The 15649-nt window shown below is 47.7% G+C and overlaps 1 protein-coding gene across 7 annotated transcripts in view; it reads right to left on the reverse strand.

Moving 5' to 3' along the window:
• CCM2 (CCM2 scaffold protein) overlaps positions 1-15649 on the reverse strand; it is a 77092-nt gene that overhangs the window by 4153 nt on the left and 57290 nt on the right. For 3 of the 7 annotated variants that reach the window (XM_024250436.3, XM_024250435.3, XM_024250434.3), the window contains 4 exons: positions 8334-8417; positions 7689-7872; positions 3754-3890; positions 2352-2487 (listed from right to left, as the gene is read on the reverse strand). In XM_024250436.3, the coding sequence (XP_024106204.1) occupies positions 2352-2487; positions 3754-3890; positions 7689-7872; positions 8334-8417 (541 nt within the window). Of the gene's footprint in view, positions 1-430; positions 554-2351; positions 2488-3753; positions 3891-7688; positions 7873-8333; positions 8418-15649 lie in introns of all 7 variants that reach the window. The other 4 variants (XM_054559230.2, XM_054559229.2, XM_054559231.2 and 1 more) reach the window with 3 other exon arrangements.

The raw sequence follows: 15649 nt of genomic DNA on the forward strand, positions 1-15649 counted from the left end.
ACAGCAGAAACCACAGTCAGAGCCGGGCAGTCTGACTCCCCAACTGAACCCAGCGAAGCCACAGGATTCCCAAGACCCTCAGACCAGCAAAGGGTCTGGCAGTGAGCAGCTACATTCAACAAATGACATTAGGTCTGTGTGACACAGACTGTAATTTGCTATTTCAAACCTGAGGAAGGCACATTTCACACCAGCACAGACAGTGAGTGAAAGCTTTGTGAGCGAGGCAGGTGAGTGCTGCAGAGAGGGTAAGATTTTAAATGAAGCAGAGGGAGAGGCTGGGAGATGAAAGGGACATTTCTGGCACTAGGAACAAGGTAAGTATGGAGGGCAGAATAATGACCCCCCAAAGACGTCCACATCCTAATCCCTGGAATTGGTGAATACGTTACCAATTTCAAAGGGGAGTAAAGGATGCTAATCAGCTGACCTTGAAATAGGGAGATGACCCTGGAGAATTTGGGTGGGCTCAATGTGATTGCAAGAGTCCTGAAATGCAGAGGAAGCTGACAGTCAAAGGAAGATGTGACTGTGGAAGAGGTCACGTGGCTGGCTGTGAAGACAGAGGAAGGGCCATGAGCCAAGGCATGCAGCCGCCTTTAGGAGCTGGAAAGACAAGGAAATGTCTTCTTCTCTGGAGCCTCCAGAAGGAACTAGCCCTGTGGACACCTCAACTTTAGCCCAGTGGGACCCACACTGGACTCTTAACGTATAGAATTATAAGAGAATATATTTCTGCTGTTTATGCTGCTATGTTTTGGCATAGCTGTAGTAGAGAGAACACAGCAAGCAAAACTCCAAGGCAGAAATAAGCAGAGAATGCATGCGTGTATGGGTGTGCGTAACGTGTGCACATCTGTGTATGGATCCCACAGGAAGGTCTTGGGAAAGGCTGGCAGGGGAAGAAGCCCACTTCAGCAACCCCCAGCAGTGGTGTCACAAGATGTATTTACTTTATGAAAATTCATTCAACTGTACATGTATGACTTGTGTACTTCTCAGTAAAAAAAATTATTAAAGAAAAAAAGGCCCTTTGGGAATTTTAAAGCACAAGGGCCAAACCAATCACACTAAAACTGAATGTTTAATTACAGCTTGATAAATCATCTGCTACTCATATGGTACATTCATCTGGATAAGCTGTTGACTTCTAAGCCTCCACTTCCCCATCTCTAAAATGGGGATGAAGATTGCACCTATCTCACTGGGCCACCGAGGACTAAATGAGATGGAGAGGATGCCTGAGAGCTCAGCAGCTGTCCTCTCTGCAGCTGCTGGGCCAACACAGGGCGTGTGGTGCCCACAAAGGGCTCTGGCACCAGCAGCAAGAAAGGGAAGAAGGAGGCACTGAGGAGCAGCCCTCACACCAGCACAGGCTTCCCCAGGGTTCTCCACCATTTACTCTCCTCACTGAGATGTGCAAGTTACTGGGGAAAGGGCAGAGGGCAGGGACTTATCTCCATAAAAAGAAGAAATTGTACTCAACAAGCCGCACTGTTTCCAACAGCCTTTTTTTTTTTTTGGGTATTTTTTAGTAGAGACAGGGTTTCTCCATGTTGGTCAGGCTGGTCTCGAATTCCCGACCTCAGGTGATCTGCCCACCTCAGCCTCCCAAAGTGCTGGGATTACAGGCATGAGCCACCACACCCGGCCTCCAACAGCTTTTTATGCACCTCATTTATATAACCCATTAATCCTCAATAAGTAATACATCTGAAAAACAGATGTTTTTGAAGACTTAACTCAAGTGAGCTTGCTGATGAAGCGTTTTCAATGGACTAACAGACTCCTGAAAATGCTGTGTGGGCCATGCAGGAGGCAGCTCTGGGGTGCCTTCCATTCTTCCCCATCTGCCACTGCTCCACCACTGCCAGCTGGCCTCCCAGGGCAGCCTGAGCAGCTTCCCATGGGTCTGGCCATGGTCCTGGAAGGAGTTTCACATTAAGAGCAGCCATGGTCTGGGCATACTGAAAAAGAGGCTCCCCAGACCCACTCTCAGCCTCCCCAATTCCATCACAGGCCCCAATGCTAGGAGCCTTCTCCAGGCTCTTTGTTCTGAGTTACGTGAAGTGACTTTAGCCACAAGTGGTTCCAAAAAAGTGTTCACAGACCCCAAATTTATTCCAGAAAGCCATAGTGCTGACCTGGTGCAACTCGCTCAAGGACAGGTGACATTTCTGCCTTCATGAAACCCTACGGGCTAATATGAACAGTAAAGTCTGGAAACAAAAGGCCACCATGTCATGGCAGTAACTGCGCTATTCCAGGAGTAACTCATGGGGAGCTGGGGGCCACTGCAGTAGCCCCTCCTGTCCCTGCTCCCACCCGCTGCCCACTCTCACTCAACATACCGCTATGCAGGGACAGGTGGTGGGTGGGGGTAGAGGCCCCATCAAATATCGCTCTGTCCAGAAAGTCGATGGTGGACTCCGTGTAAACAACCTGGAAGACCTGGCCTAGCAGACAGCAAAGCTCCTCCGCAGCGACCTGCAGTGGGGGACAGCAGCTGCTCGGTCAGTCTGGCTGGAGACTGCGCCTTCCCAGGCGGCTTCCAGGATACCTGGGGCAGCCCAGATGCTCAATAAACATGAATGAAGAGTGGATACCAGAATGTGTCCCTCTGCCTTTCACTGACCCAAAGGGGTATCAAAAGAGAGACCCAGCCAACTGCCCCAGGACTCTATCTAGGACTGCCACGTGGCCCAGGGGTGATATTGCAAGTGTGAGGGGACTGTGCAGGGCACAAGTGCTAGCTGCCAGCCCAACGCCCTCTTTCCATTAACCTGACCTATCAACACCCTCACAACCCTATCCCAGCCCAGGAAACGGGTGAGAGGAGATACCATCAGTATCACAGCCCACCTGGAGGCATTTCTAATGCTATAAAACAGTTTTATAACAGTGTGCTGTCTAAAGCAGAGGCTCTCAACTGGGGCAATTTTTGTGTCCCCCTCCCAAGGGACATGTAGCAATATCTGGAGACATTTTCAGCTGTCACAAGGGGAGAAGCTGGGATGCTGCTCAACACCCTACAATGCACAGGGCAGCCCCCCACAATGGAAGATTATCCAGCTAAAAATGACAGTAGCACCAACACTGAGAAATGCTCATTAGAGGATATTTAAGGTGGGTGGTCACTAGTATCCATTTTACAGATATGGAAATTAAACAGACAGGTGTTAAGTGACTGCCAAGGCCCCACAGCTATTGGGTGGCTGAGGGGGCCCCAAATCCTAGCCTACAAGGGCCCGGCCCTTGGCTCTTCCAGGCCATGAAGAATCTGCAAGCACAGTTCTGAACACCAGGCAGGTCTAGGATGCAGCCCCCAGGCAGGTGACCACCGCTGCCCACCCAGCGTGGGGGCACCTTGAAGAATGATAAGCAAAAAGCTCAGTGGCCAGGTGGTCTCAGAGAAGTTGCTGGGGGTTGGAGACAGGAGGGTCAGAAGGCACAGGGGTGGGAACCGGTAGGGAGCCTGGGCCTGGGGCAGGACCTGGGATGCAGCCATGGGTAGAGGAGCTGTGGGCAGGGCCAGGATGGGGGCAATGCCTGGAGCAGGGTTGAGCAGAGAGAGGTGGGGCTGGGCGGGGACTAGGGTAAGGCGGGGACAGGCAATGGCAGAGGAAGTAGCTGGGGCAAGAGCAGTGCCCAGCACTGTGCTGGGTGTGGCCAGGGTGGGGCCATGGGTGGGGCTGGCCATGAGCAGGGTTTGGGAGGAGCCAGTTCTGAGTAAGTGGGGCGAGAAAGTCTCACCTTGCTCTCTGCAGCCAGGATGACCAGGCAGCATGCCTCCACGGGCCCAACTGCACTCTCCGACAGGGAGCCTGCACTGAGGCCTCTGGAACTTTCCGCACACAGACTCTGGCTGGGGGAGATCCCTGGGTCCTGGGCTGAGAAGTCAACACCAGCTCATTTTAGTGCAGTGGAAGGGCAGGCACGGGGGCACTTGAGGCAACAGCTGAGGCCGCTATGGAAACAGGCTGAGAGGATCTTTACCTGGCTCAGGCACCCACAGAACAATCCAGGTGAAGGGCCTGCACCAGACACACTTCGCTTCTCTAAACAAGGGTGGGAACACGCGACCCCTGAGCTCCAAGGGCACCAGAGCTGCATGTCGTCCTGCAGTTTCACACGCTTCAAGTTCATATACAACAGACCACATATACAACCCTGAGAACAGTCACCTCCAGGAGGTTTCCATGTGTTCTGGGGAGTTCCCTTCTTACAGATGGGTAAACTGAGGCATAGGGAGGTAAAAGGCCGGGCCTGAGGTCGCGTGAACTGCACTGTCCACGTGGCAATCTAGACGGTCAGACCCCAGTGCCCTTGTTTCTAACATCCTACCCATCGCCTCCCTAGACAAATGAGGTTCTCCGGAAACACATGGAGTAACTCAGTGGTTTTCCTGATGGCAGAAGGGAGGCCAATCCCCAGGAAGCAGGGCTCTCACCATCAGTTCGGACCACCCTGGGAGGACTTCAGGACTGAAAACAAAACCTAGAAGTGCCACTAGTGCCAGGGTGTCGGAGGGCAGGCCACCCTCAGAAGGGAGAGGAAGGCCGTCCCAGGCCAGAGGCAAAGTGGGCGCATGCACAGAGACAAGGGCTCCATAAGGAACTGTACCTCAAACCCCACAGTGAGACTCCTAGGGCTGCTCTGTCCCTATGGCAGCCACTGGCCACAGGACTACTGAGTATGCAAAATGTGATGAGTCCACATTGAAATGTGTGAGTGCAAACTATACACAGGGTTTCAGAGGTAGGCAAAGAGAGAATGCTATGTAGCTCAACGATTTTTATATTGATTATATACTGATGTAATAATGTTTTGGGTACGCAGGGGTAAATAAAGTATATTATTGAAAATAACTGGCCAGGCGCAGTGGTTCATGGCTGTAATCCCAGCACTTTGGGAGGCCAAGGCGGGTGGATCACCTGAGGTCAGGAGTTCAAGACCAGCCTGGCCAACATGGTGAAACCCCGTCTCTACTAAAAATACAAAAAAATTAGCTGGGCGTGGTGGCTCATGCCTGTAATCCCAGCTACTCGGGAGGCAGAGGTTGCAGTGAACCAAGACCACACCATTGCACTCTAGCCTGGGCAACAAGAACCAAACTCGTCTCAAAAAAAAAAAAAAAAAAAAAAAAAAGGCAGGCATGGTGGCTCATGCCTGTAATCCCAGCACTTTGGGAGGCCAAGGCGGGCAGATCACAAGGTCAGGAGATCAAGATCATCCTGGCTAACACAGTGAAATACTATCTCTACTAAAAATACAAAAAATTAGCCAGGCGTGGTGGTGGGAGCCTGTAGTCCCAGCTACTCAGGAGGCTGAGGCAGGAGAATGGCATGAACCCGGGAGGCAGAGCTTGCAGTGAGCTGAGATCACACCACTACACTCCAGCCTGGGTGACAGAGCGAAACTCCGTCTCAAAAAAAAAAAAAATTTACTTGTTTCCCTTTACTTTTTTTCTTTTTTTGGCATGAGTTTGGTAAGAAATCTCTACCTTTTAAACATTTTTTAAATGTTGGCTCCCTGGTGTGTGCCTGTGGCAGTTCTCAAGGAAGCAGGGTGGGCAGCCTAAGGATGCAGGCAGTGAGTTGTGTGCCTCTCCTGTATTGTCCAGGAACTGCTACCACGGGTGCCCGGGTGACCCTGCCTCATCTGGCATCAACTCAAGTCACCACCCTCCAAGCAGTTCCTGCCACATGGACCCTATTGCAGCTAGACCTGGCCCCCAACTTCCCCACTCCTGTGCTATCCCAAATACCAGGGTACTTTTGGTCCAAAGAGGCACAGAGACTTGCTTGCATGTAGCAGGCACCAAGTAAACGTTAGCTATTCACCTGCTAGTCTCTTATGTTGAGAACTCTGGATGCCTAATCCTAAACACAGCATGTCGGCCCAGTGCAGTGGCTCATGCCCATAGTCCCAACACTTTGGGAGGCTAAGGCAGGAGGATCGCTTGAGGCCAGGAGTTCAAGACCAGCGTGGACAACATAGAGAGACCTCATCCTTACAAAAAATTTTAAAATATTTTAAAAATTAAAAAATAAACACAGCATGCCTCGTGTAACACAGGGGACACACAACTGCTCCGGTGTATACGCAAAAACAAGGAAGATGGCCCCCAGGACACAGGGATTCACTCTCTTCCTTTAAACCAAAAGTTCTCTCAAAGACCAGAGGTCCTGTTTTTCATCTATTTTTGGAAAGTTTCTCCTATGGCGCTCATTCTCTCTCCATTAAAAAAAATCTGTCATCCATTTCCTTTAGCAATGTGTTCTAATAATTAAAGCTGAGAAACTGTCATGCAGCAGAAGAAATAAAGGGGGGAGCCTATCTCCCCTCCCTACCAGCTTGAAACACCTACAAGAAGCCAGTCAGAAACCAGTCTCCTCACTCCTTGTCCCTAAGGATGTCCCAGGCCTAAGGCCTCTCGCAGGGTCCAAAGGTAGAAAAACAGGAGGGTCACCATGGTGTCGGACAGTAGGGCTGGAAGTAGCCACCAAGCCAGCCTTCTAAGCCAGACAGGGTGAGTAATGTACATGCGTGTAGGTGCGGTGTGTGCCTGTGTTGGGGAGGGTGTACGCAAGTCTAAGCTACTGCTACACACAGAACAAAACAGAGCAACAGCCACCTTCATAAACCCCGCCAGTGTTCCCTGTGTAGTTTGTGACCACAGCAACCCCAAGCATCTAGACTCACAGGCTTTCTGTGGACTGCTCTCAAGAGCGCACTCAAGCTGGCAGCTTCATGGCTCAAGGGGTCAATAATGAACACACTCGCCAGATTCTCAATGAACTACTGACCTTAAGTGGAACAACAACTTCCCCTCTCTGCTACCTAAAACACAGTGTGTGGTCCAGGCAGACCCACTGTGACCCCTTCACACCCTGCCACTGGCCCTCTGGAAATGAAAGGCTTTGGGATCAACCCAGTCACCAGCAGAGATCCAAGGAGCCCAGGATACTGTCCCCACTGCAATGCCAGCCTCAAAACTCAGGACTGGGAGGGGCAAAATACAGGGAGGGTGAACCATGGTCTCTCCCCTCATCCTCAGTGGCCTGAATGCCTGGGCTGGAAGCTGCTGGAAATTAATGGGCAGCTTGGGCTTGGGTCCAGTGAGGCAGCACTGTACTCACCACAGCCAAAAATAACATTCTGCCCAATTCTGCCCAATTCTATCCCATTGTGAAAGCAGCAGACAGCAAGGACACACAAAGAGCAACCTCTATGACCAAGAGCTCCTGGAAGGTCTGGGTCTCATCTTTGCTGTCCCAGGTTTGAGGACACTGTGCAGAGCTCAAAATGTCAGTCAAGCTGAGGTGAGGTCCCTACCCACCACACTCTCTCTAGGCTCCACCACACCTGGGCAGAGGAGCAACTCCACTGTACCCAGAGAGAGTCAATAGGAGCCCCGCCGGGCAGAGGAACAGGATACCAGTCCTAAATACTGTATCCCAGTATTATTGAGTCCCCAAAGGCTCTTAGTGTGACAGTGACCCCCAGTGTCTGGTAACTGATCTCAAGCCCTCTTCTGGCTGATCTCAGAGACAGGAAAGACAATTATTGGTCATGACAAACAGCAGCACCCAACACGAAGCTGCAAAAACTGTCTCCAGAACTTCATAAAATTCACACATGTACTCCTTAGGACAAGGACCCTCCTGACCCCTGACCTCCTGTACCTGTCTTCAGGACCACCAGGTGCGCAGCGTCATCCCGAACATAGGAGACGGCGGCGATGTCATGGATGGGCACCCTGAGGATGATATCCTCCCCGTCCCTCCAGGCCAGCTTGACGTTGTAGGCAGACAGGCTGAGCACAGCATCATGCTCCTGAGTCAAGTGTCCCGGAAGCTGGTGGGCTCTCTGGAAGGAACCACAGGGCGTCAGAAATGCAGACTCAGCTGTCAACCGGCATGGGGCGCTTCTCCTGAGAATATTTTGCTGGCCGATGTCACACATGTGACAAATGCTGAGTGAATAAGGTCAGTGTTATTCCCCTCAGAACAGTGCTTATTCCAGGGACACCAATGTGTTCAAACCATTTGGGAGATTCTTCTGGAAATGCCTTCAGATTCGGACTTACAGAACGTGGTTTGAAATATCTTGAAAATGTAAATTTTGGAAACAGCCCAAAATCACATGGAGCAAGTGTCGAGAATCAAGTTAATGTCCACACTAAGGAACAGTCTTTACGGCCAAGAGCCAAGTATACCCATAATGTGATGGGACTGGCTCATTCCTCACAGCCACGAGGCCAAGAGTACAGGGACCAAGGGCTGGTGGGGGCTGAGGGCTAGTGCACAGGGTTGAGAGGATAGGATTACCTTTGCATTGTCTATGAAATGCAGGATTTCAGTCCTACTGGAGGGATTCAGGTATCCTGGTATGGACGTTAACTGACCTAAATACTGAAAGAAAGTGAAGAAAAAAAATGCCATGAGAAATGGGAGCTGAGCCAACACCACCATCACCACCGCCAAGAGCACAAACCAACTGCTTCATACTCAGGCCACCAGGCCCATGGGTCTCCATTCCGGCTCGTGTGGAGGCCCAACTCTAGGAAGAGAGTCCTGGGTTCTTACAGAAATCTCTACTGGCTGAGGACAGTGCTGCCCCATCTCCTACTATTCTACAGTGAAGGTCATCATCAAAAGTCCTGCAATGGGCATCCCAAACTACTAGTACCAAAACTACTAGTTTTGGTAGAAACTGTATTCTAAAACAGGGATGGTCAGTGTTTTCTCATCACTGCTGGGGAAACTGAAAACAATGGCACCATGCACAACTTCACTAAAAAATAAACTTCCTCAATTGCAAAGGTCAACACAGCTGAGAAATGAGCATAAATAGAGAAATGAAGTGCTATGGTTTCAATGTGTCCCCCAAAAAGCATGTGCTGGAAACTTAGTCCCCACATGCAACAGTGTTAAGGGTGAGGCCTTTAAGAGGTGACTAGGCCAGGTGCAGTGGCTTACGCCTGTAATCCCAGCACTTTGGGAGGCCAAGGCGGGCAGATCACCTGAGGTCGGGAGTTCGAGACCAGCCTGACCAACATGGAGAAACCCCGTCTCTACTAAAAATACAAAATTAGCTGGACGTGGTGGTGCATGCCTGTAACCTCAGCTACTCAGGAGGCTGAGGCAGGATAATTGCTTGAACCCGGGAGGCGGAGGTTGTGGTGAGCCAAGATTGCACCATTATACTCCAGCCTGGGCAACGAGAGCAAAACTCCATCTCAAAAAAAAAAAAAAGAAAGAAAGAAAAGAGCTGATTAGGCCAGGAGAGCTCTGCCCTTGTGAACAGATTAATGCTGTTATCCTGGGAGAGGGTTTGTTATCTCAAGAGCAGTTTCCTGATGAAAGGATGAATTTGACCCCCTTCCCTCTCCTGCCCTTCCACCTTTCACCCTGGGATAACATAAGATGCAGATGCAGCCCCTCACCAGCTGTGCCCTTCAACCTTAAACCTCCTAGCCTCCAGAACGATATGATTTTTTTTTTTTTTTTGAGACAGGGTCTCACTCTATCACATAGGCAGGGGTGCAGAGGCGTGATCTTGGCTCACTGCAACCTCTGCCTCCCAGGCTCAAAGCAATTGTCCCACCTTAGCCTCCTGAGTAGCTGGGACTACAGGTGTGTGCCACCACGCCTGGCTAATTTTTGTAGAGACAGGGTTTTGCCATGTAGCCCAGGCTGGTCTCGAACTCTTGGACTTAAGCAATCTGCTCACCGCAGCCTCCCAAAGTGCTGGGATTACAGGTGTGAGGCACCATGCCCAGCCTAGAAATTTCTATTCATTATAAATTTCCCAGTCTGTGGTATCTGTTACAGCAGCACAAAACATTTAGTAAACAGGTTTTTTTGGTCACACATAGCCATGAGGCACTTGGCTTAGCAAACCTCCATAACGCAGGGCCTCAGGTGTAGAAGGCTGTGGGCAGCAGCACTGTACCTGCTGTGCTCCTGCCTGCATCTTACCAACCACCATAACATTTTTAATGTTTCTGTTTTTTAAAATGGGTTGCTGATTCTTCCCAAGAACAGGCTTCTTGCACTCAACATTTCTCAGTTGTTCATTACCTCACACAGTTAAGCTCTCTATTAAAAAAGAATGAAATGGGACTTTCCAATTTCCTGTCCAGCTTGTAAAGGACTCAGAAGGCATCACTCCCATCCTCACAACAAGAAAGCTGGCAAACTTAAAATCAATGACTGTTCTTAGATCCAGCAGATAATTGAGGTCACATGAAAAAACAATAACCCCAAAGATGGAGAGACAGACATGCAATGCTAAGAATCACAGCTCACTGCGGGGCAGAAACCCCAGAGCCAGCACCAGCGGAGAGGAAAGGGGAGCTGACAAATGGCAGAGACTGGCATGGACCAGTATGAGACAAAAACTCCAGGGGAACAGTCACTGGGGAGGTCCCCATACCAGTCTGAGTTTTACCTCCAGGAGCCCCACCAGGCTCTCAGGGTGAGACTGGAGAAACATCTCCTCATACTCTGGTAGGAGGAGAGAAAAATACATAATTTAAAAGTATAACCAGGCCAGGTGTGGTGGCTCATGCCCATAACCCCAGGACTTTGGATGGCCAAGGCAGGAGGTTTGCTTGAGGCCAGGAGTTTGAGACCAGCCTGGGAAACATGGTGAGACCCTATCTCTACAACAAGAACAACAACAGCAACAACAACAAAATAGTTGGGCATGGCAGTGTGCCTGTGGTGCCAGCTACTCAGGAGGCTGAGGTGGGAGGATCATTTGAGCCCAGGAGGTTGAGGCTGCAGTGAGTCATGATGGTGCCACTGCACTCCAGTTTCCCAACCAACATATAAAGGGCTCAGAGGTCATCTCAAAAAAAAAAAAGAAAAGAAAAGAAAAAGAAAAAAGAAAGAAAGAAAAAGGCATGACCAGAGCACTCTGTTATCCTTAACAAAGGCCTTTCCTCAAGGAAAACTATTTTACCAGAGCCTAACCACCTAGGGGTAAGGAAACACCCAATTCCTGCCTCCTCTATCGTTTATGTCTCTCCTAAGGGGGAGGAAAAAAACAAAACTGAGAAGCACATGTGAAGGCCATGGCCCAGGGACACAGGCTCACTAAAACACTGAGACCTAATCCCAGGACTACAGAACACTTCCTCTCCCCTGAAAGCCACATCAACAGGACCCCTGTGTAATAACAGGGATGCACACCTATAAGAACTGCAGGCCTCAGATTCTATTTAAGAAGGAATCTTGAAGAAAACCGAAAAACAACGGAAGACAAAAACAAGGACACACAGGAGATTTTTATCCCCCAGCACCTACAAGGGCAGCAAACAGTAAACACAGCCCAACTCCCAGCCAGACAAACATACCTCACACTAAGGCCTATTAACCTGACGCCTAAGTTCCTCATATCAGAACCAGACTCAGACATGGTGGAGATTTTGGAACTACCAGATTGGCAATTTAAAACAACTACGATTAATATGGTAATGGCTCTAATGGAAAAAGCAGACATCATGTAAGAACAGATGGGCAGCATAAGCAGAGATGGAAACCCTAAGCAACAATCAGTAGGAAATGCCAGAAAGCAAAAGTCCTGTAACAGCAATGGGGACTGCCTTCGACAGGCTCAAGAGGCTGGACACAGCCAAGGAGAGACTCACTGAGCTTAAGAATACATCAACAGAAACTTCCAAACGAGAAAAGCAAAGGGAAAAAAGAACAAAAGAAAGAAAACAGAATATGCAAGAACTGTGGGACAGTTACAAAAAGTGTAACATATGTGCAATGAGGATATTAAGAGAAAGAAAACACAATAACTATTTGGAGTAATGAGAGCTGAGAAGTTCCCCAAACTAATGTCAGACACCCACCCACAGATCCAATAAGGTCAGAGAACATGAAACGGTAAAAAGCAGGGAATCTACACTGAGGCAAATCACATCAAACTGCAGAAATCAAAGACAAAAAGAAAATCAGAAAGGAAGATTATCTCTTTGCAGAAATCTGGGAACTTTTTCCACAGGAAAGAAACATCCTACCTATAAAATGGCAAGAACAAGAATGACACTGGATTTCTCTTCAGGAACCATCCAAGCAAGAAGAGAGAGGAGGAAACTATTTGATTCTGTATCCAGTGAAATTATCCTTCAAAAGTGAAAGAGAAATAAAGATTTTTCTCAGAAAAACAAAAACTCGGCGATTTAACATTTCAAGAAAAGTTAAAAGAACTTCTTCAGAGAGAATGAAAATGATTTGGTCAGAAACTCTGATCTATGTAAAGAAGGAGAAAAGCATCACAGAAGAAATAAATGTAGGTAAAATTAATCTTTTATTTTTCTTATTTTAATTGCTCTAACACATTAACAGTTTGTTCAAAATAAAATTTGTGTATTGGGTGACTGTAGCCTAAGGATAAATGAAATAAATGACAGCAATGTTATAAGCGGTGGGAGGAGTAAATTGGGAATACTTGGTTACAAGGTATTTGCACTACCTGTGAAGAAGCACAGCATTATTTGAAAGTGGATTTTGATTAGTTGTGAATGTATATTGCAAACCCTAAGGCAACCACTAAAATAAATATATATATACACACACACACACATTTTTGAGACAGGGTCTTGCTCTGTTGCCCAGGCTGGAGTGCAGTGGCACGATCACAGTTCACTGCAGCCTCAACCTCCCAGGCTGAAGCGATCCTCCCACCAGTAGGTGAGACTACAGGCACATGCCACCAGGCCCAGCTAATTTTTGTATTTTTTGTAGAGACAGACAGGGTGTTGCCCAGGCTGGTCTCAAACTCCTGAACTCAATCGATCCGCCCACCTCGGCCTTCAAAAGTGCTGGGAATACAGGCATGAGCCACCGCACCCAGCCTGTATGTTTTGTTTTTTCTTTCTTTTTTTTTTTTTTTAAAACAGACAGGGTTTCACCACATTGCCTAGGCTAGTCTCAAACTCCTAGGCTCAAGTGATCCTCCTGCCTTGGCCTCCCAAAGTGCTGGGATTACAGGCATGAGCCACCATGCCTGGCCAAAAGTTCTAAACAAAAAATTAGCAAATTGAATCCAATAATGTATTAATAATTATACACCACGACCAAGCAGGATTTATCCCAGGTGTGCCAGGCTGATTCAATGTTCAAATATCAATCGTTGTAGCAGGGGCGGTGGCTCATGCCTATAATCCCAGCATTTTGGGAGGCCAAGATGGGTGGATCACCTGAGGTCAGGAGTTCAAGACTAGTGTGGCCAATGTGGTGAAACCCCATCTCTACTAAAAATAAGAAAATTAGGCTGGTCATGGTAGCTCACACCTGTAATCCCAGCACTTTGAGAGGCCAAGGCAGGTGGATCACCTGAGGTCAGGAGTTTGAGACCAGCCTGGCCAACATGGCAAAACCCAGTTTACACTAAAAATACAAAAACAAACAAACAAACAAACAAAAAAAAAAAACAAAAAAAATTAGCTGGGCATGGTGGCAGGCGCCTGTAATCCCAGCTACTCAGGAGGCTGAGGCAAGAGAATCACTTGAACTCAGGAGACAAAGGTTGCAGTGAGCCAAGATCGCGCCACTGCATTCCAGCCTGGGTGACAGAACAAAACTCTGTCTCAAAAAAAAAAAAAAAAAATCATTGTAATCCATCACATTAACTGGCTAAAGAAAAATCATATGATTGTAGCAATAGATGTAGAAAAAGCATTTGACAAATCTAACACCCATTCATGACAAAAACTCTCGGCAAACCAGGAATAGAGACTTCCTGAACTAATTAAAAACATCTATTTATGAAGCTGGAAACCATCATTCTCAGCTAACTATCGCAAGGACAAAAAACCAAACACCGCATGTTCTCACTCATAGGTGGGAATTGAACAATGAGAACACATGGACACAGGAAGGGGAACATCACACACCGGGGACTGTTGTGGGGTGGGGGGAGGGGGGAGGGATAGCATTAGGAGATATACCTAATGCTAAATGACGAGTTAATGGGTGCAGCACACCAACATGGCACATGTATACATATGTAACAAACCTGCACCTCGTGCACATGTACCCTAAAACTTAAAGTATAATAATAAAAAAAAAACACCCTAAAGCGAACATCATACTTAATGGCAAAAAAGTTAGATACCTTCCCCCTAAGATCAGGAACAAGGCAAAGATGTCCCCTCTTATCACTATGATTTAACATCATATAGAAGTCTCAGCTAATGCAATGATGCAAGAGAAGGAAACAAAAAGTATAAAGGTTGGGAAACTGTCTTTGCTGACAGATGACCTCTCTGACTGGGAACCAAGCAAGGAGGTCACTCTGGAGATTTCCGAATCCAAGCAACGTAAACATGGTGACATGAGTCAGTCTACCTGCTGCTGTGCAATGCAGCCTTCTCACTGGATGGAGCAGGAAATAGGCAGAAGAGTAACTGGCTGAAGCACACTCAGGGCACGCTGGCAACTACAAGTTCATCTTGGGCTTAGTCAGATGGGCAACCTAAACTTCAGAACTGCATGTGCTGGGCAGCTCCATAAGGAAATGTATAGTTATTCCAAGAAGTTTTATATTTCATAAGGTGAGGATGGAAGTGGGGAGGGAAGAATGCAAAAGTATGTATTGGCTTCCCCAATCTCTACAGTGCTGTTAAGACCCTTCTGATAATTAGAGCAGTTTCAGAACAAATAAGCAGCACATCCAAGTACTGGCTCATCCTTAGCTTGTCATCAGTGAACATTCTGGAATGTTTCCACAGAACTGCCCTTAGCTGAGGCCTTTCCATCCTCTTCCAATCTGCTCATATAAACCAAATGTAGATACTTGCTTACATTTATCAGTAATAAATTTCAACTATTTTCATACTTCCTGATTTCAAAACTTACTACACCACCACAGTCATGGAAAGAGTGTGATATAAAGACAGACATAGACCAATGGATTGGAAAAGAGAGCACAAGGCCAGGCGCGGTGGCTCATGCCTGTAATCCTAGCACTTTGGGAGGCCGAGGCAGGTGGATCACGAGGTCAGTATATCAAGACCATCCTGGCCAACATGGTGAAACCCTGTCTCTACTAACAATACAAAACTTAGCCGGGTGTGGCAGTGCACACCTGTAGTCCCAGCTACTTGGGAGGCTGAGGCAGGGGAGCTGCTTGAACCCAAGAGACAGAGGCTGCAGTGAGTCGAGATCATGCCACTGCATTCTAGCCGGGGTGACAGAGTGAGACTCCATCTCAAAAAAAAAAAAAAAAAAGAAAGAAGGAAAGAAAAAAAGAAAAGAGAGCCCAAGAAAGACCCTTGCGTATGTGGTCAGATTATTTTCAACAAGGGTGCCATGATGAGCATTCAATGGGGAAAGGACAGTCTTTTCAACAAATGGTGCTGAAAAAACTGGATACCCACAGGCAAAAGAATGAAGTTCAAATCCTTACCTAACAATATTTACAAAGGTTAACTCAAAATGGGTCAAATATATAAATGTAAGACCTAAAACTATAAAATTCTTAGAAGAAAACACAGGAAAAGCTTCATGATATTGGATTTATCAATGATTTCTTGGCTATCACACCAAAAGCACAGGCAACAAAAGAAAAACAAATCTGGACTTCACCAAAATTAAAAACTTTTGTGTGCCAAAGAATACAATCA

Source organism: Pongo abelii, chromosome 6, assembly GCF_028885655.2.
Source record: "Pongo abelii isolate AG06213 chromosome 6, NHGRI_mPonAbe1-v2.0_pri, whole genome shotgun sequence".
NCBI lineage: Eukaryota > Metazoa > Chordata > Mammalia > Primates > Hominidae > Pongo > Pongo abelii.